General features: G+C 38.7%; 1 protein-coding gene across 3 annotated transcripts; it reads right to left on the bottom strand.

The window, feature by feature from the left end:
• LOC134813711 (uncharacterized) lies at positions 1-25,602 on the bottom strand. 3 transcript variants are annotated; one of them, XM_063821565.1, is made up of 10 exons: positions 25,349-25,602; positions 24,640-24,698; positions 24,388-24,487; positions 16,226-16,321; positions 8,397-8,510; positions 8,081-8,267; positions 4,827-5,069; positions 4,570-4,650; positions 3,677-3,819; positions 61-1,859 (listed from the first exon to the last, which is right to left on the bottom strand). In XM_063821565.1, exons 1-10 carry the CDS (start codon positions 25,515-25,517, stop codon positions 1,033-1,035), a joined length of 2,019 nt encoding a protein of 672 aa, XP_063677635.1. In that variant the 5' UTR covers positions 25,518-25,602; the 3' UTR covers positions 61-1,032. The 3 variants fall into 3 exon arrangements, with proteins under 3 accessions (XP_063677636.1, XP_063677635.1, XP_063677637.1); XM_063821567.1 differs by having other exon boundaries at positions 64-3,528; positions 25,349-25,464; XM_063821566.1 differs by lacking the exons at positions 16,226-16,321; positions 24,388-24,487; positions 24,640-24,698; positions 25,349-25,602 and adding an exon at positions 8,691-8,741 and having other exon boundaries at positions 1-1,859.
• Between the last annotated feature and the right edge of the window lie 2,152 nt (positions 25,603-27,754).

Below are 27,754 nucleotides of genomic sequence, written 5' to 3'. Positions count from 1 at the left end.
GAGCCAGATACCCGTGCAGCCGAGGTTTGTATTGGTAAAACAACAAGGTAAACACGGAATATAAATAATGAACTTTAAAACATATACAACACACTCGACTTAAAATATGCTGCATGAAGCAAGCGTCAACAGTACATCAATACCATACAATCATCAACTCGACTCCAAAACAAATTGAAGTCCTACTATGTATTGACCTAGATAGCTACCAACTTTGAAGATAAAATTTCAGTTTTAAAAGCGTAAAACGTTCAAAATTTATAAAACATTCAAAAAGTTTAGGAATATTAATATCGGTCCCATGGTCAATGCTTTAGATTAATGATTTGATTTTTTAAAAGCTTTAAATCCTAATAATTATATTGTCAGATCAACAGAATGTCCAGCATGATGCACACCTGGGACTTTTAGTTTTATTCCCAGTGACCAACTTGAATTACTCTAATACACAAAACTTTAATAAATCTTATTATAGTTGCCTCGATACTTATGGACAAAAACCAGTTTATAAGAGCGTGAAATCTTACCGTAGGCAGCACATGAGAACTGCCCACCGCGCAATGCATACCCAGATACAAGTAGAAAATAACGTGCAGGGGGGTAACAATTTCACCCTACTGAACGTGCAAAAATTAAAAACATGAGATATAAATTACAACCATATTAAATATGCTTATAAATTAACGTTGTCATAAAAATATAAATATAAATAAAACTGTAGTAGTACCACCAATATGATAATGTTGGAGCAAAAGTTGTATCTTCAAGCTTTCAGTTTCCCGGCAGAGAAAATCAAATAAAATGTAACTCACACAGAACGCTTCCAAATGTAAGTCAGTCATCAAGACTGTCATCAATAAAAGATGCCTATCTTAATCATCAAAAACGTCAAATTGATGTTGGCAAACTTAAATGGTCATCCTTATTCTTTAAATACAGAATTGCAAGTCTTTCCTCTCGCTCGACCTTGAACATCTCATAAACCCCGAACTATGAACAAATTATAGTTTCATAAAACACAAGGAAATGTTTCTAACTAGCCATCATATGATGTTGTTTGACACCCTCTCCGTTGGACTGGAGATGTTGCTGCACCTGGGTGAGACAGTTTGCACTGAACATATATTCAGTCATGTTGTTGTCTGAAGGTCGGGGTCCTGACAGGAGCCCAGTGGAGGATACCAGGCCGGAAGTCTGTCCATTAGTTCCGGAGCCCACATTTCCTGACCCCAGGCTTCCTGACCCCAAATTGCTGGTTCCTAAAGATCCTGAGCCGAGAGATCCTGTGGCGAGAGATCCTGAACCCAGAGATATATTGGACATATTGCCATTGGAGAGGTTACCCAGAGAGGAGTGTTGAAGACTACTGTGGGTCTGGAGAGGTGAGGACTGTTGTAGGAGGGAGGAACAGGACGAGCTGGCTGAGCTGAAGGAGAGAGAGCGGGGGGCTCCGTTAGAAAGGGGATTAAACCCCCCTCCCAGAGAGTGAGTGTTGTTGAAGTGGGGGTTAGTGGTCACGGGGGCTATTAGTCTGGTCTCTGGGGGCAGGGTTCCCATGGCAGTCTTCAGAAGCTGGGTGAACACGATATCATCAGGATTCCTGCAATACCTGTACACCAGTCTCTGTCCGGGAATGTGCTTGATAATGTTTTTCTCGTAGTAATACCGCATGGCACGTGACAACTTGTCGAAGTTCATTCTGGCGTTGTTTTTCCTCCTTCCCCACCTTCGTGCAAGCTCTCTGCTGTTAATAACTTTGAACTCCAGGTCATTTCCCGTCCAGGCGATGAAGTCCTTGCAGCTGTGATCTCCAAGTAGTTCCAAGATGAACTGCCACAGGTGAACTGGGTAGGAGGGACCTAAGGGGAAACTTTGGTAAGATTGAGGTGGAGTCATATAGATTATAGAAACATTTACGAAAATTTGTAAGGATAATGTTAGTTATAATAGATATTTACGAATTTAAGAATTGTATTGTGGTATCTTCATGATTGTGGAGAGGGTGATGGCAAGTTCAAAATTAATGAGTTCGCGTATTTTTTAATAAATTTTGTTGGATTTTCTGTTTTGTAATATTTCAAAATGATACATTTGATTTCTAGAAATCAATGAAAGATTTGAAGAAGAAAATAACATAATGTGGACATTGAAAATCCCTCAATTTTTATCTTTATCCTGATTATCAATTAAACCATACAATCGCGAAGCTATTAAAGTTAATATTTCAACAACTTAAACCAAAAACCAGAGGCCGAAAGGGACACATTTAAAGATTGCCCTATACGGACACGAAACTCGAGATATGCTTCCCTATTTTCTATGTTACTTATTTTACATCAAGCTTTTCTAAAAGTTATGTCCTTTTGGCCTCTGCGCATGCATACAACTGGGATATTCTCATAAAACTAACGAACAATTTCTCTGCATTCTCAATAGATTATATGCACTTTGTATAAATTTTTACATAATATTGACAAATCATATGTAAATAAGTGGAGTGATAATTAACGATTTAGTAAAAATACTTTGACATTTCAATCTGGGGCTCAGCCCCTTAAACAGGTAAAAAGTAGCACCACAAGGGTTTCAGGGGGCGACCATAGAAATCTGGTAAAATATATTTGCCCTCCCAATTTCCTTAAAACATGCCTACCCATTTTTTTAGGTTAAAAAGTTTAAAACATCGGTCGGATATTAGACATAGCCTTAGATGAGTTAGTGTCAAGGCGACATTATTGTTAATCTGTTTTATGGCTGAAAATGGAATAAATAAGTAAATCCATGTTACAAATCAATAAATAAACTAAAACTGTTATCCAAATGACCTTATCATATTTTACAAGGCTTTTAGTGTAAATTAACTCTGATATATCACGAGTATAAATTATTTCCCCTCCTCATTCCCGCTCAGAATTAAAAGTTGGTTGAAATTGTCAAAACACTGCACAATAAAATAACTCTGTTGGGAGATTTGCGTGATCCCTCACGCGCCTTCCCGCGCCATATCACGCAAATTCTCACGCAATTTCTCACGCAACTTCAACACTCCTCACGCGCACGCTCAGTACACAATCTGCTTCACAGTAAAAGGGTGGGTCATTGTCTGAGAGTTTTGTGGGTTAAAGTACCCGTCGGGTATGGTCGGAGTTTGGTCTACAGGTGAAGCAAAGCAAGGATTTGTTGTGACAGGGGCCGTTAATCTGGCCTCTGGAGGCAAAGTTCCCATTGCAGTTTTTAACAACTGAGTAAACACGATATCATCAGGATTCCTACAGAACCGATAGACCAGTCTCTGTCCGGGAATGTGCTTGATAATGTTTTTCTCGTAGTAATACCGCATGGCACGTGACAACTTGTCGAAGTTCATTCGCGGTTTGTTTTTCCGTTTTCCCCACTTCCTAGCCAGTTCCCGAGAGTTCAGGACCTTGAACTCCAGATCATTGCCAGTCCATGCGATGATGTCCTTACACGCGTGATCGCCCAACAGTTCCAAAATAAACTGCCACAAATGCACGGGGTAGGTGGGACCTGCGGATAAATCATAACATAAACATCGGCTGACTCCGTCTTTTTTAACTTTAGAAAAAATTGGCATTTCCCAGAATTTCGGTCGTTCACACCCGCGAATGTATATGAAAATGAAGGGTGAAATGAAGGGGTGAAACTGGTTACGAACCTGCAGGAATGGGTCGTTTTATCCTTCTGATCCTCATAGGCCCGGTAACATCGGTCTGGGCAGGATAGTCGATCTTGTCGGTCTCCACAGCGGGATTGAGGCCGAGAAGCTGGTGAGTCAACACCGGGTCACTTTCCGGCGTGCTGAAACGCAAGGTAGTGTCAGTACTATTACATGAGAGGGTGTGATTATGTTTGTTGCCATGACAATACACTGCGCCGCGCGCCGGTCAGCTTCACACACACACACATGTTCACACTTCAAATTCCTCCACTAAATTTGTCCAAATTTTTGGTTCAGCCGATGTAAAATGTTACAAGATATCCAGAGTGTTGTCATGACAACGGACATTTTTGTCGTGTTTTCGTAGTTGTCAGAGTATTGTCAGGTGTGTAGATTGTATTTGTTTATGTCAACGGTAATGATACAATAAATAATAAACATCGAAATATAAAACAGACGACAACAACTAGGGACAAACTATGCGATCGCTGAGAGCATTTGGGCAGAAATCTAACTTAGCAAGATCAAAACCTATATATGTATCATCAACACGGAATTAGATTGCCATAAAGGACCTATTCAGGAGTGAATTCACTCAACATCCTTTTTTATTCGTTTTGAAAAATTATCAACATGGTCGATAGCAAATGAACAAATGATGGAGCCGAGGCCAAAAAGCTGTTTTAAATCTTATATTATGCTATTTTGAGCAAAAATATTTCACAAAATGAAAGCCAGCAGTCAAAAAATCACCAGGATTATCATTGGCAAACCACTACAAAACCACTGCAAACCACACTGGTGCTTAAAACAACATGACACATCACACCACAACATTACTATTACAACATTCCTACAACAAACATTAAAAAACGAACAACTGTACTTACAGTGCGGGATATTTCTCCTGCTTTATTAACTGGTCGTGGTTACCATGGTTACCGAAGGAGGGCAGCATCATGTCTGATAACCTGAAAATATTAACGTTATAAAATATTTCCTTGCGTTTCAAAAGAGTGATAGTCAAATGAGATATCCTAACATGTGAAAAACTTCACTCATTACATCGTACGCATTTAACAATGAACACCAAAATAAAACATAATTTAATTAATTAATTAATCATTTAATTGGCAAATTCTCGTACCTGTATCCCTGGTAGTCGATCTGATTGAGGTTCATGGAGGAAGGGGGGTAAATACCCTGGGTGTTTGACAGGTAATAAGGGTTGAGCTGGTAAGGTGAGTTAGGGGACGAGGGTTCTGGTTTTACTGGCAGAGGGTATGTCGGATAGGGGGAATGTTGCTGGGAGAATAGTGCGTTGTTGATCATATTGACGTTGTTCGTGTCGTAGGGATTACTGGAGAACTGTCTCTGCATTGTTGATGACCTGGGGGATGGAAAAGATTAAAACCTGATATTAAAGTATTGGGGGTGAGGGCATGATATAAAACCAAACCAAACCGATCAACAACATGATTACAGCAACAAACTCTTCCCATTAGTCCTCACCACTTGTGATCAGAGACAACATCTAAAACTTCATTTGTATCGGGGCTATTCTGTTGTGTTTTGAAAGCCTGTACGCCACCAAAAGCACAGTTGGTGAAACTGGCCGTTTTCGCACAACTAGGATACGCAGACTGGTTCAAACCGGCCGCTACATGACTCAACAATCTGTAGTCCATTCCAGTGAAGCTCATCTTAATAACTCATTCTCCATCAAAAGATCGAATACAAACAAATAGCGGGAACACGGAGAGTAACAAATGCACGGAAACAAGTACGTGGATTATGCGATTCAAAAACCCCTTAACTCAGGCAGTAATGATTTGCAACCAGGAACTATTACTCGGGGTAGGCTCTATTGTTTAAAAGTTTAAAGCTTTTAAGCACCCTCTAAAGTACGCCTGCTTACTGATAACTATTTCCTGTCAGAGGCCTAGATAGGAGATGTGAGAAAATGCCGTTGGGGTAGGTTTGGAGCCTTGGAGATATTATTGATTGTGGGATCTTGATCCAAACATGGAATGAATCAAACATTTTTTCAAGACTAACTGTTATGTCAGTTTAAAATTAAATTCTTCAGACCAAGGCGTTAATTGTTAAACTGTTCATTATAATTTGAATTTTTGCACAGGTTAAAAAAACCTATACTAAAATTTACCTATATCAAAATTTCTTTCTGTAGAAATTTCTATAAAATTAAAATTCTCTCTCACCGGATAATGAGCTCAACCATGAGGCACTCGTTAAAAGGGATGTTTTCTTGGAGAGACACAACTGAGACTATCAATGTTTTCTTTACAAACACAACCTTCAATGAACAATAAACCAGACAAGTGCAGACGTAAGTTGTTACTTGATCCCCAAACACACTTTTATACCCAGACATCGTACTCCCGGGCTAACCCTACAATGAGTCCTCAACAACAAGCTAGTTCATGTGGGCTGGTCTTCTTTGAGACGGCTAGAAGTAAGGTCGTTAAGACGGCTAGAAATGGGTCTGTATGGGGTGGGAGAGTGGTCGTGTGGTCAACTGATTGGGTCAGCTGATATCTGATAAGATCATGTGATCAAGGAGTGTTATGAAGGTTTCATGAACCAGGTTGCTGATATTGTTACTTTAATTAGCATGCATGGATCAGGGGTGGTTACTATGAAACTCATCATCATCTGGTTGATAGAGAGCCCGTGAGCACGCTCATATGACTCCCTAGAATGTCATTCTCCCTAGAATGTTATTGTTACCCGTCCCACTATTTGACTGTACGGCTAGGACAATATTTCTCCACTATTTGGTCCAATAACAGACGAGCTCCCATTCTATTTGTGAACGATCAGCACAGCAATATTCTCGAGGAATCCTCTGGAGCTGTGCGTCACATGACTATCAAGTAAGGCCCCCATTGGTTGAGCAGGAGACACGCAGTTTTGAGGAGATGTGGGATTGGTGCGCTGGTTTACAATGGAGACGCACTATGTCGAATAAAACTTTGGAGAGACACGTGACCGCTCACGTGTTTTGGAATGGAGAGTTCTCATTGGTGGACATTAAATCACGTGGGTTTGTTGAGTGCAGCTATTGGTGTGTTCGGGACAAGCAACATCTTATAAAGTGGCTATATGTGTAAACCAGGAAGTATTGGCATTACCACGTGACCATACCAACAGTGTATGTCTATCACAAACTGCACGTGAGCAGTCACGTTACCAAGCAACTGTCACATGCAATCTGGTCCACCAATCACGACACCACGACCATACTGGGCATCCAATCAGAACGCAGGAAAACCAGACGTCATCCAATAAAATTGCAGGATTAAAAACAACTGTCTCAAACGTCTGCAGAGAGAGAAAGAGAGTGAGAGCAACAAGAGTGAACTATTTTTAACAGCTAAATTAATGCAGGAGACAAATCCTCGAGCTAGCTTTCCATACACCGTAGGTAGGAAATTGCGACAGCAGGGCCGTATTAGGAAACGGCCCAGCGAGAAAGATATTATATGCAACCTGCTGCTATTGACCTTAACAACATTTGATGTCACAGAGCGTAAAAAACTAGGATGTCTCAGTTATGTAACGCGTAACTATTACGTGTGTTATACACTGTATAATGTACTATTACGTGTGTTATACACTGTATAATGTACTATAGATAACAGTCACACAGATAGGGTTATACAATTAGATGTGCACGGCTATAATGTGCAATTTTTGCAGTCTGTTCGATAAAAGATATGAATGTTCCCCAGATTTCTTAAGTTGAGTGTTACCATTAAATAACTGCAGATCAACTGAATACAATATACAAGCAAATGGGGAATTATGGTGTACCACAAGGAAACATCTTCGGTCCTTAACCGATCCAATATTTTCACTTGTCACCTAACCTGAACCAACTGACCAGGTCTTCATGGTTGCCAAGACAATAATGATCAACATGGCTCCACCACACCGTTAATATTCCCTCTGAGGATACCACCACTGAACTGTACTACATATCGCGTACAACTACCACCCATTACCACCTTGCACCACTTTAAGTGACATTAACGAGTCCGTTACAGCACCCATTTACATCCGGTACACCTTCACCCTTGGCAAGCTGCCCAAATAGTTGATGTATGGAAATCAATTTAAGTGTCATGAGGGTGTCTTGTCGTCCAATCAGAAACTTCTAATAACACATCAATTATTGTTTAAACTGACAACTGATAACCACTGGCACTTATAAAAAATAAAAACAATCGTAGCAATAGACGGACGACTTAAAGTAATGAAATCCCAATCCCAATCACAATGATATAAATCAAAGTTCACAGGTCGAATAACGATAAATTGAGTTTCATTGAACGCCGTAGTCAGAATATAATTAGAAAACGGAATCTGATAACTTACGATAGAGAAGTGACTGCAGGGTTGTAGATGTTATCGAACTGTTGTTCACCTCCTCCATTTAGAGCCTGATCTCGTTGGTGGTTGAAACTGTTCTCATCGTTACAGAAATCCGCTCCTCGTTGCGGGCTCTCTGTCTTAACGTATGTCTCTGTTTTTACGTATGCCGGGGTTTCCATTGGGGACTCACCTGGTGGGAAATTTCAGGGTTAGATATGGGAATTATTAGGAAAGCTGGCTGGAGTAGCAGTGTTTATATTACCAATTTATAGGGTTTTAATCTGCTTTTATATGTTTAAAAGATAAAATTTCAAATAACCTGAGTATATCTGGGAGAGATTGGAGCGGAGAGACTCCAACATGGTGCTGACACTGCTGGTGTTGTTGTCTGATGTTGGGGAACTTGAACTGGAGCCATTCATCAACTTGTTATCTGAAATATAGTGATATGTCAAACACAAGGAAATATTTTATTGTTTAGGCTAAAAGGTGAGAATAACCATTCTGGTTGTCTTCCGGAGGCAGCCTCTCTGTTAATGTTCAAGTGAGGTAGAAATAATACTAAATAGATGTTGGGAACTATTGTGTTTGGTACCCTTACATAGGAACTTACCGCAAAATGATGAAAGGCTGGGAGGCATAGTATTGAATAATACTGTCATTGTTTACTAGTAGACAGAAGGGGATTAGATATTTTGTAGAATAAAGATCAAAAGACTCTTACTAAATATTTCTCTACAATTTGTATCAAAGTCTAAAGAGACTGGATGAACCTGACAGTTAGATGAATAACCCTTAAAATAAAACTTAGTTTATGGAAAATGTTGGGAACAAAAAAAACCAAGATCGAATTCAAAGAGAACAAATAAAAATGAATGCCCTAACTGGCGATCTCGCAACAAATGAAGGTGGTTAATAATTAAAAAGTCTAGACGCAAGCAATAGTTCCGTACTTGGAGCAGAAATTAGGCCAAGTAGTGGGAGTTGTGAAACTTGTTAATTTTCACTCACAAGTTAACCTAAATTAGTGACTATTAACACTAGGACGACATGTGCCCAATATGACCTAACTCAATCACATGAACACGAAACAAACTCTTTAACCAAATGCACCACGTGGCACGATTAAAACACCACGTGATGGAGAATAAAGGGAGGTGCAAACGCAGGGACGGGGCTCCAAAGCGTCTACCGGAGGAGCAGTCATTTCCTGCTAGTGGTACAGGGCCCGGGCCGACAACGTGATGTGTGCATGTGGGGATTAGAAGTGGGGAGGCAGGCTGTTATTATCTACATCCGGATACAACTAGGGTCTATACGATGTATTATAATCACAACATCTGGTCACAACTAGTGGAAGTTAAATTTGGTTTACTCGGCGATTAAGAAGGTTTGGACGGTTGAGTACATAGCTACCAACACTTTCATAATCCTGCATGGACAAACAAACAAAATATCAACTTTTAAACAATGAAAGCTATTTACGGCAGGGAAATAAAACGGATCCCTGAAACGTCGCAGCACAAGTCGGAATACCAAGAATACCAGGTGAGTCGTGAGTATAAAATACAAGGAAAACTCTGCACTAGGCGTGTTTCACGAGGGTAATTAAAAGTAATAAAATCTAGCAAATCCGATAATTGGCAGTGCCGTAGCCCAGGTAAATCAGCATCTGATCACTGTTCAGACCCTGTCCGGACAGAATCAGGCAATTTTGACGTCGTGGTTTACAATGACCGCGCCGTCAGGACACTAAACCTAAACGTTTTAAAAACGGAAAATATCCTGAAGACCAAAATAATGACCAAGCCACACTGACTGAACCTAAAATATTTACCGATTAACGTGATGTTCATTAACCGTATTTCTATATTTACCCTATTTATACAGCTATATGCTCGTGCCGGATGAAACATGAGAGTCGCCCTGTTAATTAGCTTGCGACTAGTTTGCAACTGTTGGATTTCAGTCCTAATTAGGGTTCCCGGATGTCCGTTAATCTACAGCTGGTGTGGGTATGAGAAAGTTGGGGGACCCACGGAGGTGTAATGGGGAGATGTGAGAAGAGAAGTCGAGGAGGGAACTTGTAATGGACAGTTATAACAAGCCTGAGAGTTTTATCTGTGGAGGGAACGGGGACCCAAAATATTTTCTCAAACACCAAGATCCGAAACGTACGGCATATATTTTCACGATTGGAAAGTCAGAGAATTGAAATATGCTAAAATGAAATTTCATTTCAGCGCAACAAAAGCAGTTAGGAAAGAGTCTAATTGGCGAGAAGAAAATTAAGAAAACTATCACAACCTCTGTTGTAAAAGTACGTATATTTCTCAACGAGCCCCGGCTGAGGTTTTAGTCAATTGATTCGTGCTAACGTAAGCCAATAAAAATCAGTTATTTAAGTCACGTGTTAAAACAGATGCCTGCTCTTTTCGAATGATAATATTTGCTAATTGATAAATTTATGTACTAAATTTATTGGTAAAATTAGAGGGGAATGCATTCAGATGAATAGGAGAATTCATACTATACGAATTAGTTGTGGTAGGGAGGAAATAACCTGATTAAGGTAAAAGGTCCTAAAGAAAGGATTAAACTAAACGATGGAGATACTTGCAAGGTTCCATTACCGGCTACCCATATTTTAGAAAGTAAGACATCAGTAACGAGATGAAAGTGACGGTTATTAACAATATACATCAGGATGATTGAATGACCAGTTTTCAAATCGAGGTCATTATCTTCATCATAAGTAAAAACCAACTTACTGCAGAAATCAAAACCGAATCAGAAATCAATACGCATAGAAGCCAGGATTTAATCGAATCCTAGATTGAACAGTGAACTAGAAACAATCCTAACAATGTTAACTACCTCTCAACACAGCGCGCAACCCTTATCATAAGATAAACAACATGGATCAGAAACCAATACCACTCCTCCTAAAACAACAAACAGGCGGACAGCTGAAGAGAGGAGTGAGGGAGGTGGCCACGCCTGGTTGGTAACTTGTCACTTTTAGACTGGACAGACGTGACTCTGGGACAGACGTGGTGGAACTGTGGGTTTGTTACTCAGTATCGGGATAATAGGAAGTATTGTTCAAGTTAGGGGTAGACAGAATAGCTGTGTTGACAATTGATGGAGATTTATGTTTTCATGGACAAAGGGCAGGGCTGTACCGAGTTATATTTCTTTATGGGTGCTAGCCAAGAAACAGTTCCCTCGATAAATTTGTATGATCTTTTGGTCCTCCTGCCTAACTACACCCATGGCAAGCTGGAACCTACGACCATTAGAAACAGATAAAGGAAGATGAATCACAAAATCAGTTACTGAATGAAATAGCATCCACCATCCTACTATATAAAAGGCACGTTTCTAATTTGTAGCAACTATAAGACTGGAGAACAGTCGCGCGGCCTCTTTTGTGGGAATCAAAAGAATGATTTACTCCGACTGTTATAGCAGTGAAGTTACCTCAACTCGGTGAAGTAACTGTAAAGTCAGTGACCCATTACCCAATCAAGGGCAGAATAATGGAGGTGATGTCACATCACCTGACAAATACAAAGTCTGGACACGGTCAGGAAACACAGGTAAAAGTAACTAAAACTTGACAGGTTACGAGAGAAAGTAAAAGTTGATACTAAAAGTAGATAATGGGGCACCGTTTGTCAGACTGCCTGAGTGACGGCTGACAAACACAGCACCTCACCAGGACTAATTCCAGTAGTCACAGTTATAGTTACTTCGAGATGAATTGCTGAGACACAAGTCGTTAGGCGGTTAACTAATACATCGCAAAATTGAAACTATTATCGTTTATAAAAGTGACGCGATTCAGAACAAACTTTTGACGAAAATATCAAAATTTATCTCCACCCACAATATAACTGAGGTAAAGGGTTCAACTAAAGATTGGAAGCAAAATCTATTCCGGTACAAGTGGCAGCAACGCTTCCTTTAATGATCTTGAATTACAATTACTACAAATCATAAACAAAAAGAAGTGTGTGTGACGGTGCTCGCACTATCAATGAGATTACCTAAAGTAAACAATCAAAGTTAAGGCACCTTTTATAAATTAGGTTCGTCCAGTCATTCGCTTTAAGAGTCACGTGATCAGTACAGTGAGCTAGTGTTGTCAGGGTATTTAAGGTATTTAGGATATGGTTTTCTGGTTATCTGATCATGGTTAATGTTGATGTTGTTAGGTCGTGAAAAAGTAGCTTGTAGTTAATGAGGATAGTCATGAGAAGTGATTTAGGGGTAAGGATCACGTGATTAGCGATGTGCAATTATTGAGGTTAGAAGTGATTTGATCCGATATTGGTTTATTTGAGATCTGACACTCGTCGTAGTACTCGATCGGAGGATTTTATTTAAATTATAAATGAGACAACTGAACTTAAGATATCTGACGATATTGCCGAAGATTAGTATTACTGTTTCGTTAGACTTTCACTCAGTCATTCGTTCTCAAAATTCAACCAAGCGGGATACATTCCCAGTGAATCTAAAAAATTGACAAGCGAGTTGATGTTCTCAAACTTCGCAACTTATAGTATAATATTTTCAAACTAAACTGAAATATAATTCAAAGTCCCAGACGGCGAGACTCCAAAAATATCCCACCAATCGGAGGACAGAATCTGTCCCGCGTGGTCAGGCTGGACCAATAAGAACGAGGCTAGCTGTCAGAGGAGGGGAGGGGCGCATTTGTCAGAGTGGGACTGAAAGGGAGGACCAATGGTTAACAAACCACTAAATTTAAGGGGGCTGGAAGTTGACTGTGACATTTTACAAACGCTACTGAGATCTTGTTAACTGTAGCGCTAATTTATCACGAAACCACTGTCATACATCAGAAAGATGTCAGTAGGAAGGTACTGTACTAGTTAACTGTTTAACTTTAAAAACCAACATTACTCATGTCTAGCCGAAACCAAAGAAACCAAATTTAACTGATCCCCAACATTTGTCCGACAACTTTAACTTTAAAAGGATATCCCATTTTTTAGTCCAACACGTTTTCACGCAGCTCCACTGCCCATGCGATGAAGGTTGATCAGCCTCCTTAAACCATGACATAATCACTACTCATCCCCTTGTTCAATTTGCCAAAGTGCAAATCATCCCCTAAATTGAGAGCTGGAATCTTGTTACTAATTTCAGAGCTGGGGTTCCCAGAAGAGGACAAAGGTTGCAACATCGCTTCACAGTAGACTGGATTAGATTTAATAAGGTGTAAATGGAGGGAGTCGGGCTTGCTGGCACAGACTCTGAAGTAAGGGACAGACTGTGAGGATCGAGAAAACATGACCATGGTGAGAGGGCACGTGAGAGAGAGAAGGGGGTGTTAAATAAGTGTGAACGTCACACTCGGTCATAGTATGTCACACTCGGTCATGATATGTGAAACTCGGCCATCATATTTCATTCATTAGTAAATATCAAAAGCATTCGCAAAACGTTCATAAAACGTCTGGAAGTGATGGGTGAGCTAAGTAAAGTTTTTAAGTTGGATAGTTTTTTGGGTCTGCATATTTGGGAGTCTTTTTTTCTTACGTAAAAATACTTTGAGAAGCAGAAATAATCCCTGGATATCCAAGAAGAAAAGGAATTTGTCCTGCAAATTAAAATCCTCTACAGAAATCTAATTTACGGGCTCAGTGTTTATTCAACTTAATTATACCGGTTGGTCCTGCTTGGAGTAATAAGATGAAAACTCCGTTATTACGTTTCACAATGATTGAAGTCGAGCCTATTTTTGGAAAATGAAATCCTTTGTCCACAGATCTCGATAAATATAGATTTTAAATATCAATTGAAACACCCAATTATTCTTAAAATAGGTAATTATCTGTCACGTGAACACAATGCAGTCCAATTATTTACCTGGTTATTGCCTATAAAATGTTCTCATTATTTTGATATTCGATCTAAGATTGGAATTCTAAGTTATGAAGTAACTTAAATTTAACGTGAATCCAGTAAATCAGATGGAACTTTTTAGTGTGTCCTATTCTCAAGCTGAACCTTTTCAATGAAGTCAGCTAATCCTCTACCAAAATAAATCAATAAATTAATCATTACATCCGAATTAAGTACTCAACGCCCAAATATGAGCGAGTCTAACACTTATTTTAAGTAATAGGAAACAAATAAGTGCATTTTCCTGAAGCCAAGGTCAGACAGCACACTAGTAATGTAAGTATAGACCAAAACAAATAACTGGTCCACATCCGTAAAACACACCTCTTAATAAAAGCCTTGGGAAAACCACATATGCAGGCCCTCTAACTAGACTATTAGCCAATGAAAGTATAGGATTTTAACCACCTGACCCGAACCGACCAATAAGGTGACCTGGTTAGCTAGGAGGAAGTTGCTGGGAAACAGTAGATGACAGAATGACAGTATTGAACGTGATTCAAGGACTGGGCCTCGCCTCAAATAACTAAATGCTGGATGTAAAAAAGGGTGATTTTTGCCTGCGGCGGTTTAAATGGAATATGTGGTTTTATAATATTCTGTGAATGATGGCTCACGTCGGAAAACAGATAGATTTTAGCCCAGGAGAGACAGATTGAACAATATTAAAGTAGACATTGCACAGTCTTTACAAATCTATTACGATAAACCAGCAACTCCGACAAGAGGGAAATAATATTCTGATTGAACTTTCAAAAATCAGCAGATAGTAGTGAGAACGAAAACAAGCAACCCAATCCCACCACCTCTCAAATTCAGGACAGGGCACTCTGACTAGTCTGCAGTAGTTAAGACAGGTCTGTCAAGTCTCACATCACTTCTTCAGAAGCTTGTACACAAATCAGCGACCAAGTTCACGTGCTGAAACTCAATTCAGGACCCAATTGGGTTGTGCCGACTCAATTGTGATCCTGGCAGGGGAACAAGACAGGGCTCTAGGTGACAAGATACTTGTTCTAGTGCTTGCTGATTGGGTGGAATGACTGGGGTACTTGTTTTAATGCTTGCTGATCGGGTTAGAATGACTGGTTACCAATCAAAGGGATGTTCGGGCACTGAACTGGAATTAGATTAGATTTCAGCATTGTTTGAGCCTTGTTGAGATAAGGTGTTTTGGCCTGTTAGGAGCAATCAAAACACATCAAATTGTTTAAAGAAGTAGTTAAGAAAAACAAGGTGCCACGTCAATCACCCGAGGTTATTAGCCATTCAATTATCTTTACCTATTCTTATATTTCGTTTATATTTGTTAGCTTCTTTACGTCTAGTATCCTAATTTAAAGGTTAAAACTAAGAGCCCTTAAAAGTTTGAGAACGAAAAAACTCGTCGGGACGAAAATAATCTGATTAAGGTCTGTTTCCAAACTGATTAATCCAGCAACTATTCGGACACTTAACACTCTTTATTGGTGACAAGGAGTAGAAATTTGAACAGTCCTCTGGGTTCAATAAAAACACTCCAAACATTATAAGCCATACATGGTAAACTCTTCGGTTGGGTGCTCCTATCACCCTGATTTCAAATCGCTTCACTCTTTAAAAAAGTAGAAAGAAAAGGGATAGATGTGAAGGTCAGATCTAGTCATGGTTTTGTCGGGGCTGGCAGCCATATTTGAAGTAGTTGGCTTATATTCTCAGTGTACACACAAAAATATACACTAGTCTGCATTTTAGTGTGCAACAAAGTCTTCCTGCATATCCTCACTATTAAATTCAACGGGAGTCTGAGTCAAAATGTAAAATCTTATCAGAGTTAAATTCAATGAAGTTATTTGTAGGAGTCGATTATGATGTCAGCTAGAAAAACTTTATAATATTGAGAATTAAGACATGTGAACGATAAAATGTTTGCAAACGAGTTTTTTGCGATACAAAGCTACAGCATTATTATTAGAGTATGAACTTATAAATTGAAATTGATTTTGAGAAGATCAAGAATCTTCTAGAAAGAGATTAGAGTTGGGACATTCATCATTAATACTGGCAAAGTACAAATAACCTCTAAATTACCGATATATTATGTTGAGTTGATGAAAGAATTGGGAACAGCAGAACCGTAATACAGCTTTATGTGCGGCAAAACTCGGGAGATTATAAACAAATTAATATCTACAATTTAAAAAGAAATAAACCGAAAAAAGTACCAACCGTCAAAACCGATGTTAAGTTCTTTTTGGAGGGTAGATTCTGTATCCCAATTACCTCCCAACGTTATTCCATTTATCTGTAGACCTTCGTTCATATCTGCAACAAAGTAAAAATCAGTTCGTGGTTATAGAGATAGTTTCCAAATTTAATAAACTTTGCACAATTTTCAACTGAAATTGGCGATGTAGTTTTTCGACGCGCAGCCCATTTTTTTGGGAGATCAGTTTTAAAATCGATTCGTCAGAATTGAGGTTATATAATGTTATATTCGGTAGTATAATTTGTAACATCAAATACAGTTCTACAGCCATATGATACTGTGGTGGACCTAAGTTAAAACTTCCAAAAGGTGAAATCTATTTTTTTAAAAATATTATAGGTCCATCTGATATTCATGAGACGTGAATTTTGTACCAAATACGAGGTTAGCTGATAAATCGGTGACCCAAAATAAGGAAAAGTGGCCGTCAGAAAGAAAAAAACAAGCTACTCTAAAAGCGAAAATTCCGTTTAAGATATTGTGTTGATTAAAGCTAAAAAGAAAAAAATTACAAAATGTTAGTCGAGAAAGTCCCCTGGAGAGATCATACCGCTAATACCACAGCAGCTCGAGTACTCTTCAATTTACATTAGGATACCTTGCCGAGCTGCTTGCTCTACTACCCAGCACTTGTTTCCTATTGGCCGGACCAAGTTTCACGTGGGCTACCAGGCGACCAATGAGAGCAGGAAGTTGACGCCACGTGCAAAGCAAGCCGACCAACCAGCTGCTATCTCACGTTCGTTGGTTGCTGAGCGCGGGAGAATGTAATTCAAACGTTCAAGAAGTAGTGGACAAGGAACAAGGATGGTGAGGGGGATGTACGGGGGACATCCCGGGGGTTGAACCCCCTAATTTAAGGAACAAACCCCCGGTTAAGGGATCACAGGACAGACAGCAGGAACCGTCCGACAGCGGCCTTAAGTGCGACATGGTGTGGGGGAGTCTCTGGTGGTAGGAAAACAATTGGACGTATATTTCCCTTTCCTTAACACAGCCTGTAGAGTGTAGGTTGGTGGTGGCTAAAGCACATTTTACTGTACGTGTCACTTTGTTTGGTAACTAATGGAATCGTTCTCTGTACACCCCATCTTTAGGAGCGCTTTAAGATGATTTTGTATCTGTTTTGTTTTCGGAAGCGTCATAGCGAGGACGATCAGTGATTATTATTAAAGTGCGAGAGATTTTACCAGTTTGTGTTTTGATTCCTCGTCATTTGAGCTGAGGTTGTCAAATGTGGAGAGGCTTTGGTATTACAACAACTAATGTTTTAATATGGAGAAAAGTCATGACCCATAATGCACAACGATAAAAGTGCAGTCTCTTTTCAAACCATGAAATCTAATTTAAAGATCTCAAAATAAGAGTTTTTCAATATTATATTTTATCGATATGTTTATAGGACATGACTATTTTGTTTATAACTGAAATCTCAATAACGCAAACATAACCTTAACCCAAACTATAGTCCAACATTATAAATCCCCTCCGAAACTACTATTTATATCTCTTTTGTCGGCCGGGTGGTGTAGTGGTAACACGATCGCCTCCCAAGCAGAACGCCCGGGTTCAAATCCGGTCGGATACAAGTCGGCCAGTTACCAAGCTGTGATTTGGTACAGCTTCGGCTGGTGATACACACTCTCTGGCTCGTAGGACTAACCCCCTACAGCTAGTATAGTACCCCGGCACAGAGTGGCTTAAGGTTACCGAAAAGGAGATAAGTACCTCAGGCCATCCCAACTTGTGGGAGAGACCTGCCCTTGTATCTGTTGTTGTATCTTGATTCCGACCCGAAAACAAAGTCAGACGCGCGAAAATATAGGCTACGAAGTATTTACTATTAAAGTATTAAGGTATGGGGTTTTGAAGCAAGATGTAGTCATCCACATTCCACAACTATAGGTATCTATACTGTATAGTAAGATGTTAATGATTTCGTGTTCATATCTACCTGCGCGAACATGATTTCAGTTGTTGTTAATTTTAGGAAGGCGATAATTGACCCAACCTTCGTCACTAATTAAGTTTAATGAACTTCGTTTCAACAATAGTTATGTGTCACGCCCCCGGCCTTGAAGATATGTTATTTAATATTTCTTTCTTCGTTATGTTATTTGCCCAAGTTTTTGCATTAAAGTAAGGTTTTATGGAGAAGATTTTCAAATAATTTGATCTACAAAATTGTTCCCGACGAAAGTCGTTATTTGTTAGAACTATATTGGTATTATTAATTAAATTATGCACTACTTGGTGATGAATGAAAATGTAAATGGCTACTCAAAACTTAATTATTATTTGCTATCTTCCCTAAATTCAGTTTATTGAAAAAGAAGATCAAGCTCTGGCGAGATACGGACGATGAAGCAAATGGTCAAACTGGAATAAAAAGGCCACAAATTGCTTTCTATCGAACTGGACACAAATATTTTAAGGCCAATTTAGATACGAAAGGATGATTGATACCCAATTATAAATTCGTCATCTCATTGAGATCAGAGATGAGTACTTAGAACCTGGTTAAGTCTTAACCATCCTAATGAATGGTTCATTCTCTCGTCTCGAATTGACCCTTCGTCTTCTGCTTGTTAACTTTAAGCACCCAGCATTTGTTGACCTCTTGCATCTTTTAGCTTTTTAGCCTCCCATTTTTCAACGTCAATGGTTCATCCTTTACCCATATATTATGATCAGAACCATCAGAAGTGGTCAGGTGCACCTGTACAGTGGCCCTTGCTAAGATTCAGAGGTGTATGCTGTTAGAATTGTTGGCACTAGGTTAGTGTCCCTTGGTGGGGTTGCTGTCACGTGATCTCCAGGACCACGTGGTGCTCCCCTCCCGTGTAACTGCTACATAGCTCGGGTACATATAACGTCTGTCTGGCTAGGATGCAACATCCGGTCTGACCGTTGCAATACCCTCGCGTCACGTGGGGAATCCCGGCCAGCTGATTGGCTGTCCTGGTTGCACGTGAGGGCTGGTGGTTGCTACTGGTTACCCAGTCGCACGTGCTGTCTGGAAATGTTGGCTAGTTGCAGATCTGGCACCGTTATAAAGGTACTTGCTTAGACACACTGAATTGAGCTATAAATATACCCACACCCGACCGTGCACCTGGTATATGCACTGCTGGTCGAGCGAATCACGTGGGCAAAATACATCCCCTCATTGGTTCCCCGGAACAGCACCTTTTCTTATTGGTTGGACCTGACGGCCGAGAGCCTCAACCCTCTCACCCTTAATTTAACGAAGTTACTTCTCAGCGCTCACAATTAATTACAGATTGACGAGGAAGCGGATGTCAATGTAATTAAGCTTGCTTATAAGGTGTTTAAATCTGAGAAAAGGAGATTAAACAATCCTGCACGTCATATTTTACCGTGAACATGCTGTGAAAAGTTAGGTATAATGTAACAAGCCTTGGTCTTAGAAATTAGAATATTTGTTATTCAGATCTTAATCGAGATCCCTTAGTAATAGTAGCACAGATTTATAAATCTGCGAGTACGATAAATTTATGAACCTTTAAGTAAGGGAAACTTGCTAGCTAAGAACCCTGCCCAAGATCCAGGATCCAAGAAAGATTGGACTCATGATCCAGCTTGAATTGTGCCTTGTGGTACCTCTGAGAAAAAGCTTTTTGTAAATCAAGTAATCGGCCTTTATTTAGGTGATGTGATCATTTCTCGCGAATTATTTAAAGTGATAAAAATGGAGGTTAGGGGAATCGCAAAACAGGTAATAAACAATTTTATAACGTTTACGATGAGAACGATCACACTTTTCTGGCATAATTTGACGACATTAAATAATAAAAGCAAAACATAACTGGTTAATAGTTATGCACAGCAAAAAAAACACAAATGAAAGATAACTAGTTAATAGTTATGCTCACCGAACAGGTAGAATTATGGCAGAGCTTAAAAATAAAATGTTCTTAAATTCACAGCACATGGCCCAAAAATAGTTGTTCTAAGCCTTGAATCACGCCAATGATTTCCGATTCCGGAGGGTTTTAAGATTTTCCCATTCAATACCAATGGCCTGTTCATACTTTTCGGTTAACACTAAGCGATGTTATTTTAGCCGAATTTCACAAATAACCACAGTTTTACAAACATCATCATGTCTGTGAAGAAGTTTTTACTGTGTTAGTTCCGGCTCAAGGGACCCACGCCTGAGAAAATAAACTTAGTAGCTGCATGGTGCTTAGTGCTTAGTAGCTGCATGGTGCTTAGTAGTTGCTTAGTGCTCTTAAATCGCTGAAAAGGCTCCAGAAGTGCACTTTTATATTATCACATGTTATTGTTAACATTTCTGGCCATTACTACTGGATTAAATATACTGAAGTGAAGATGGAGATGGGATGGACGGAACAGAAGAGGTATGGGCTCAAGATAAGTTGGGGAGAATTATAGGAGGGACTTTAGGGATACTAGAAGGGACAGCGCCGGAGATCTTGCCTCAACTTGTCCACTCACTACACATCACCCTGACTCTCAGTCTCATATCCGGTTCAGAGTGTATCTTGTAATCTAAGGGACGTATTCTGTCACGATGTGGTCCCCTTAGGGACTTTAATAGCCTGTATTGGTCAAACGGCTAGCAATCGTTTCCTACATATGAAACACAAACTGACAGTGTACTAAAACCTTAAAATTATCTCGGTAATCGGTCTGAAATTAATGGGATGTAAGTTCCGGGTAAAAATAGCAAAAATCAGTTGGTACTAAGCAATGCAGACATTGCAAAACACACTCACCGACTGCGTCACGTGACACGGTATTGTGGGCCACGCCTAAACGGCCATTTTAAACCATTTGTTCAGTTTTCTAACTCTATTTTAAACTATTTATTTGCGTTTCATGATCTGCCACTATTTTTACCAATCGTTTTCTAAGCTGATGAGCAGACATCGTGTCCGGGCGACGCAAACTGTAATATGTACGAAGTTGGAAAGTTGTTCAGAAAGCTCATTAAACGGTGCAGTTGGAGGATCGTAGCCAGTTTTAGAAAGGGATTAATTTATTATTTCTGCCATAAACTGTACACTCCAATATTTCACGCTGTGCTAACAAATAAGTAATAACCCTACTGTCTTTCACCTGACTGCATGATGACATTTAGAAGCGGGGATATGTTTCCTTGTGTTCCAGCACAGACATATATAAAGTTTGTGCTGGGCTTGTTTCCATAGCGTAAAATTTAATTTCCTGGCAGAGAATATTAGTGCAAGAAAAACTTCATCCTCTGGAAATATTAATTAAAGCTTCAATAACTTTTCTGATCGATTTATTCTGCAGAATTTAAGGTATGAACATGAAAAAATCACGAGAAGAAATGAATAGAGAAAAAAGTCAACTATATTTATAAAACTTATGAAGCAGGTAATAATATGATAAACAATAGCCGGTCATGCATTATCGTAGTGTAAATAATAAGGCATTAAGAAGACTTTTTCAGCTAGATCCTGCTGCCCTTGTTATGAAAAACCACGTTACATTGCGTCACACACATGAGTTAGATACTGGTGGGGAGGTAAAATATATGTTTAGAAACGTGACATCCATTCTTAGATTTGGTCGCTGCTGGTTCCTAATTGGTAATTGCTTTCACAATTTAACAAAAGTTGCGACTTTTCGGGAAAGGCAGAAACTAGGGAAAGAAATTTGCGTAGAAGATATGGGAAAGTGGGTTGGTTATTTATTTTTAGTTTCTCTAAAACAGTAAAACGTGCCACTCATCGTTTCTGATTAGGCGAAAGAACCTCTTTGAACCTTTTCGGCCGCCCCATGTGCCAACGTGCTCGTTAAAGTGGCGGCATTCGTTCTTTAATCAAAAAACGAAAAGACAGGATCTGGACTAAATGCTGCTTGGTCTAAATATAAAGAATCGACTAGATCTAAAATTGACAGAATGCTAGTCAGGGTCAGTAAAGGTCTATCTCGATAAAGTTCGAACTACAAAGATGAAATGACACATGAAACTGTGAAATGAAACGATGAAACATAAAAATGTAACGTTCATGTAACTCACCTGTGAACATCTTGAAACGAGGTCACGTGATCACTAAACAACCAACCAAATCAGCACGTTCGACTCATCGCAAGATTTGAATAGCAAAAAATGTTTTTAGATTATGATTTAACAAACTAAGTTGCGAGTTATAGCTGCTGCGCTTGCACGCTGTATCAACTATGCACTCTGTGTACAGATTGAAAGTAGTGCACAATCACATTCTGCAATTGTGATACAAGTCATAGATATCCAAGCTCAATTTCATCATTAACGTACTTAATCATTTACGACTATTTGCAAGGGATTTCAATTTTTAATAATTAATTTTAAGTTCTCCCGAAAAGTTTTGTAGTTGTAAGCCCATTCAATCAGAACGTCTTGCCACAACATAAGTCATAATACCTTATTACTTGCTACACTACACGTTGCACCTCTCGGCCGGCCTTTTGCGCGCGATCAAAAGGGGTTGCAGCGTGTGTCAACGTATTACTAATAAAAATAAAAATCATTACCTAAGCTCTTCAATGAAAGTTGGAAAGTGGAAACCCTACATTATACCCACTATATATTACGGGGTATGACCTCGAAAACAACCACCACATTACGCATTATGTTCGACCTGCAGTTGAAATTAATTATTATTAATATAATGAGTCCAGCGAGGCAACATCCAAAAACTAAATAGATGGTGCAAATAAGTTATTATGTTATATATATGCCTTTTATGGGCATATAGATGATCCTTCGAACGTCTGTACTACTGATGACTTTAGCAAGCTTTACACTTTTACAGTTGTTCATTTTTACTGAACCATTCGATCGCTATTTTCTTGGAATATTTACAAAAAAAAGCTGTTTCTCATAAAGTCTATCAAATCATATTGATCGATTAGTACATTCGTTGAATTCTTAGAATTTCTTATATATTTCTTAGAAGTATATATAAAGCCCCGGAGAGCTGCATTTATACAAATAAGATATAGAACACATAACATTTATACTAAGATAAGATACAAATAAGATATATAACACATAACATTTATACTAAGATAAGATAATTTCTGCAGCTACGCTTAGGTGCCCCTGCTATAATAGCGCACAGGTTTCATCTAATTCTCCAAGTTAAAATTCAATAAAACGTAAGATATGTTAAAATTCGATTTAACCTTTATGGCTTTAAGTTTAATACTAATTCTAAATGGAACATATTATCAATTAAAGAGATGATTTGCTTTTGCGAAAAAAACGTGATTGTAAAGAAGCTCATGGCTGATTTTCAAGCAAGAGGAATGACCAGGATCATGCAATGTTTTCAGGATTTTCAGGATCTTGCTAAATTCTCAGAAAATTTCTTAACACTCTGCTTGAGTGCTTGAGGAGATGAGCTGACAGAATTAACGAAACTACTGAATGGAGACACTAGTTTAGAGTTTCTAAAAAGCAACTTGGAGGAGATAATTTGATAATCACTATCACGTGACAAACAGCTTCATGTTTATTGTGTAATAGTTTAATGATGGATACCGCAGAACTACCAAACAAACATCGATAATAAAATACAATGTGATATTCCGTGAGTAATAGAAGAATACCAAAAAAAAGAGGAGAAAATGTGCGAATTTAAAAAAGGTGAACTGAAAAGAACCCTGAAAAATACGAAGAAAATTGAATAAATACGCTAGAAAACCCAGCACCACGTTTTCACACAGACATAGTATAAAAAGGTGTAGTAAACCGCACGTTTGAGTAAGTGTACGCAGCTAAACACGAGTGTAGATAAACAATAACAAAGCGTGTCGATCATCGGACATTTATACTAAGTGATGTAGAGTGTTATTACAGAGATGTTACGAAAGATGATCTTTTGCGTTTTTGGGTAAAGCTGAAGTTAAGATTAAAACCTAAAACACACGTATACCCCTACCGCTGGTAGAAAGCCAGGGTTTTGCTTTTGAGCTTACAATTTAACGTTCGAGGCTAAGAATAACGATAAGGGATTCTATTATATATTATATTATATATCATATACAATACAATTATATATCATGATATATAATGATATACATTATGATTATAATGGAAAGTGTGAGGATCATGACTTACCCTCGATTTCATCCTTCAGTTCCACTTTCTGTCTCTTATTAGGCAAGTCTTCCTGTTTAGGAACTGTAAAATCTTCTTTTATACTAGTAAAACCATCATCCTGAAATTTAATCATTCATCAAATCCAGGGATGGGTTTATTATTTCCCTTTTTGAATGGGTCCAAGAATAAACCATTTCCAAGAAGAGTCCTTGATGAAGATATCGTATTTCAAATCTCCAGAGGTTTACAAAATATACATTAAGGAATTACCGGCTCTGATTTGAGGACTTCTCTAGCTTTTTGCTTTATGAACTCTTCGATAACACAAACTGAAACACGATTTGTATGAATAAAAGTTCGCTAAATAAACAAGGTTATGGCTGCTCTAACCATTGACTGTCATGACTGTCAATGGTTAGAGCAGCCACGAAATTTCACGATTTCTTTGCAAAGAAATCGTGAAATTTCGTGAAATTGTTTATTAATTGTAACCGACTTGATTTTGGGTAGATTGATGACGATGTTTTTGAGAATTTAAAAACTGCACTGTTTTTACTGGCTAACTACCCTAACTACAAATGTGGCTGTTTAGAAGCAGAAAATGGAGTCAAATGAGTATAGTGACTATATAACCAGTAATATATGGTCTTAATATGGCGGGAAACCACGCCATAAAACGATTTGCACTGTGTAGATTCATACGTTTAAAAATGTGGTAGATTGATGGAAAACGTTGCTACATAACAAGTTAGAGGTAGCCACATTTGGCTTGGAATATCTCCCGTAATCGAACTACATAATTTTAAATGAATTTTATATGTTTTGGCAGGCGCAAGAGGATGAAAATCTCAAACGTACATCTTCGCCAATAAACTATAAATGAAGATATTAATCCTATTATTTTGAAAATATTAAACTCTAACTACAACTAACTAATAGTAACTAATTAAAACTACCAATTAAAAATACCACCACTTACCAAGGTTATCAGAGCCGTTTTGTTTGTCTTGAAGTGCTGCTCTGGTGCTGAACTTTTTGTCCTCGGAGAGTGATCCAGTCATTGGTGCTATCACTGCAGCCATGTTGCGCTCCCTTCCTGAATGGTTCATACGGTTAACGGAGAAGAAAGAATTTATCCCAAATCCCATTTGCCTCTACCCCAACCACATTCGACCATCTCTCGTTGTCCTCTTCTATGTGAACAGCAAAGCAGTTTTATGTCGAGAAAAAGGCGAGAAATGCCAACCCCAATCCCCAGGTTATCAAATTCAAGCAAATTCGAAATTTAAACTTTATTTTTACTGAAATAAAGAATGCGAAAAAAATACTGCAAGCAATTTGATAGTCGGAACAGGTTTACATTCATTACAGCTTACATTTAATCATTCTTAAATCTGATCTATTGGTAACAATATGATTTAACAGCGCGACAATATAGTTAGCACCCTACAACGGAATGTTTGCTGGAAACTATGTAACATTGAAAGAAAAATGTTCGAAAATGGGCTATCTGAAAATTATCAACCTACAGAACACAAATATTTCAGATAAGGGCCCCAATATACAACATTTTAACATTATACATTCAGACGATCCTCACAGATAGAGAGAGAGAGAGAGAGAGAGAGAGAGAGAGAGAGAGAGAGAGAGAGAGAGAGAGAGAGAGAGAGAGAGAGAGAGAGAGAGAGAGAGAGAGAGAGAGAGAGAGAGAGAGAGAGAGAGAGAGAGAGAGAGAGAGAGAGAGAGAGAGAGAGAGAGAGAGAGAGAGAGAGAGAGAGAGAGAGAGAGAGAGAGAGAGAGAGAGAGAGAGAGAGAGAGAGAGAGAGAGAGAGAGAGAGAGAGAGGAGAGAGAGAGAGAGAGAGAGAGAGAGAGAGAGAGAGAGAGAGAGAGAGAGAGAGAGAGAGAGAGAGAGAGAGAGAGAGAGAGAGAGAGAGAGAGAGAGAGAGAGAGAAGAAGATTTTAATAATTCAGCCAAACACAATTGAAACGGTGTTTAACATTTACACCGAGTTTAAAATATATTTATATTCGGCATAATATTAGTTTACAGTTAGTTATACCGGAAGAAGGAAGTATTTCCTACAATCGAATACTATGAGACTATGTTCTCCAATGGCTGCTTGACAAATGTTTAAATACACAGACCTGCGCCAGCTGCCGCAGCACAAAAAGTCGTCATAAGTTTTGGTAAGTCGTTTACAAATCGTGTAAAACTAGTTAGAGCAAGTTAGTTTCAAGAAGAAAGAATTAAAAGTGGTCCTAATTGACAATGAGGTAAGAGCTCCGTTTGTGTATTGACGGAATCTTCATACCGGAATAGATATTCGGCCGGAAAACGTTTGATATAAATTGGGTATGAACTTCAGCATTTGCTATGGCACACGGAATTATTTACCCCTCTGGATTTTACTTGTCTTTCACGTCGTTTTACATTTCATGTACTATTTTGGAGAAAATTTAGAATTATGTTTTACGATTAATTTTCCGGATTAGAGTAATGGTTTGTGCACGAATAGGTTTTAGATCCAGAGTTAATGGTCGCATAGTGAAACATTGTGAAATACTCTGCCACAAATTCCGGATCAAACTGTAACCGGACTAGCTTAATTCCAGACTTACCGTACGACATTAAAAATACACAGACATTGCAAATACACAGAGTATTTATTTCCGACAGCCTTATCATCAGGACCGTAAACCTACGTTCAAAATCCGGAACATAGTGTGTAAAGGTCTTTTAAAGCTAATCATTTTCCCTAGATATTCAACCTTTCACTGCTTAGCACAAAAAGGGATTCGGACGAAAATATTCATATTGAGAGTTAGCCACGGTAAGTTTCCAAATGCACTGATTTTATAGTGAAATGATGGTAGTACAGTACATATTACAAGGATGAACGGTCCATTTCTATAACGGCCGGTAGATTTAGTAGCCATGAAAAAGAGGGTTATATTTCCATCAACTCTAGATACCTGTTCTATAAATACAGATACCTGTTCCAGACCAGCTTCAATAGAAATTAAGTATCTTATAACTTATACTATGGCTATAATAGCAGTACCCGGCCATAACTTAGGTATTAGTTATATTGATCAAAGAGAGCAGCTCATGACATACAACAACCAACAACTCCCCATCTAACAACTGTTAGTTTTATAGGAAGAGCTGACAAAAACTCCGAGTCTCACAAAGAAATCTCACTGATCTCTAACATGATTATCACTTCCAAGAGACAAAAGCAAAGATAGAGAAATTCCACTGATCTCTCCTAACGTGATTATGACCCTAAGTCGGCCAATAAACATGGTGAAAACTCCAAAAACCGGCAGGTCTCAACTTTAAATCTTCCTAGCACCACCTGGTACTTATGAGACGTCCTTTTT

Source organism: Bolinopsis microptera, chromosome 4, assembly GCF_026151205.1.
Source record: "Bolinopsis microptera isolate Bmic1 chromosome 4, MBARI_Bmic_1.0, whole genome shotgun sequence".
Lineage (NCBI taxonomy): Eukaryota > Metazoa > Ctenophora > Tentaculata > Lobata > Bolinopsidae > Bolinopsis > Bolinopsis microptera.
Note: the sequence above shows the minus strand (reverse complement) of the source record. Positions and strands in the feature narration are given on the sequence as shown.

Coding starts and splice junctions, on each gene's coding strand:
- LOC134813711 (XM_063821565.1), bottom strand. CDS start 25,517: ATGGGATTTGGGATAAATTCTTTCTTCTCCGTTAACCGTATGAACCAT. Junction 8,268..8,396: donor TCTCTCCCAGATATACTCAG/GTTATTTGAAAT, acceptor ATTTCCCACCAG/GTGAGTCCCCAATGGAAACC. Junction 3,820..4,569: donor CAGGAGAAATATCCCGCACT/GTAAGTACAGTT, acceptor CTTGCGTTTCAG/CACGCCGGAAAGTGACCCGG.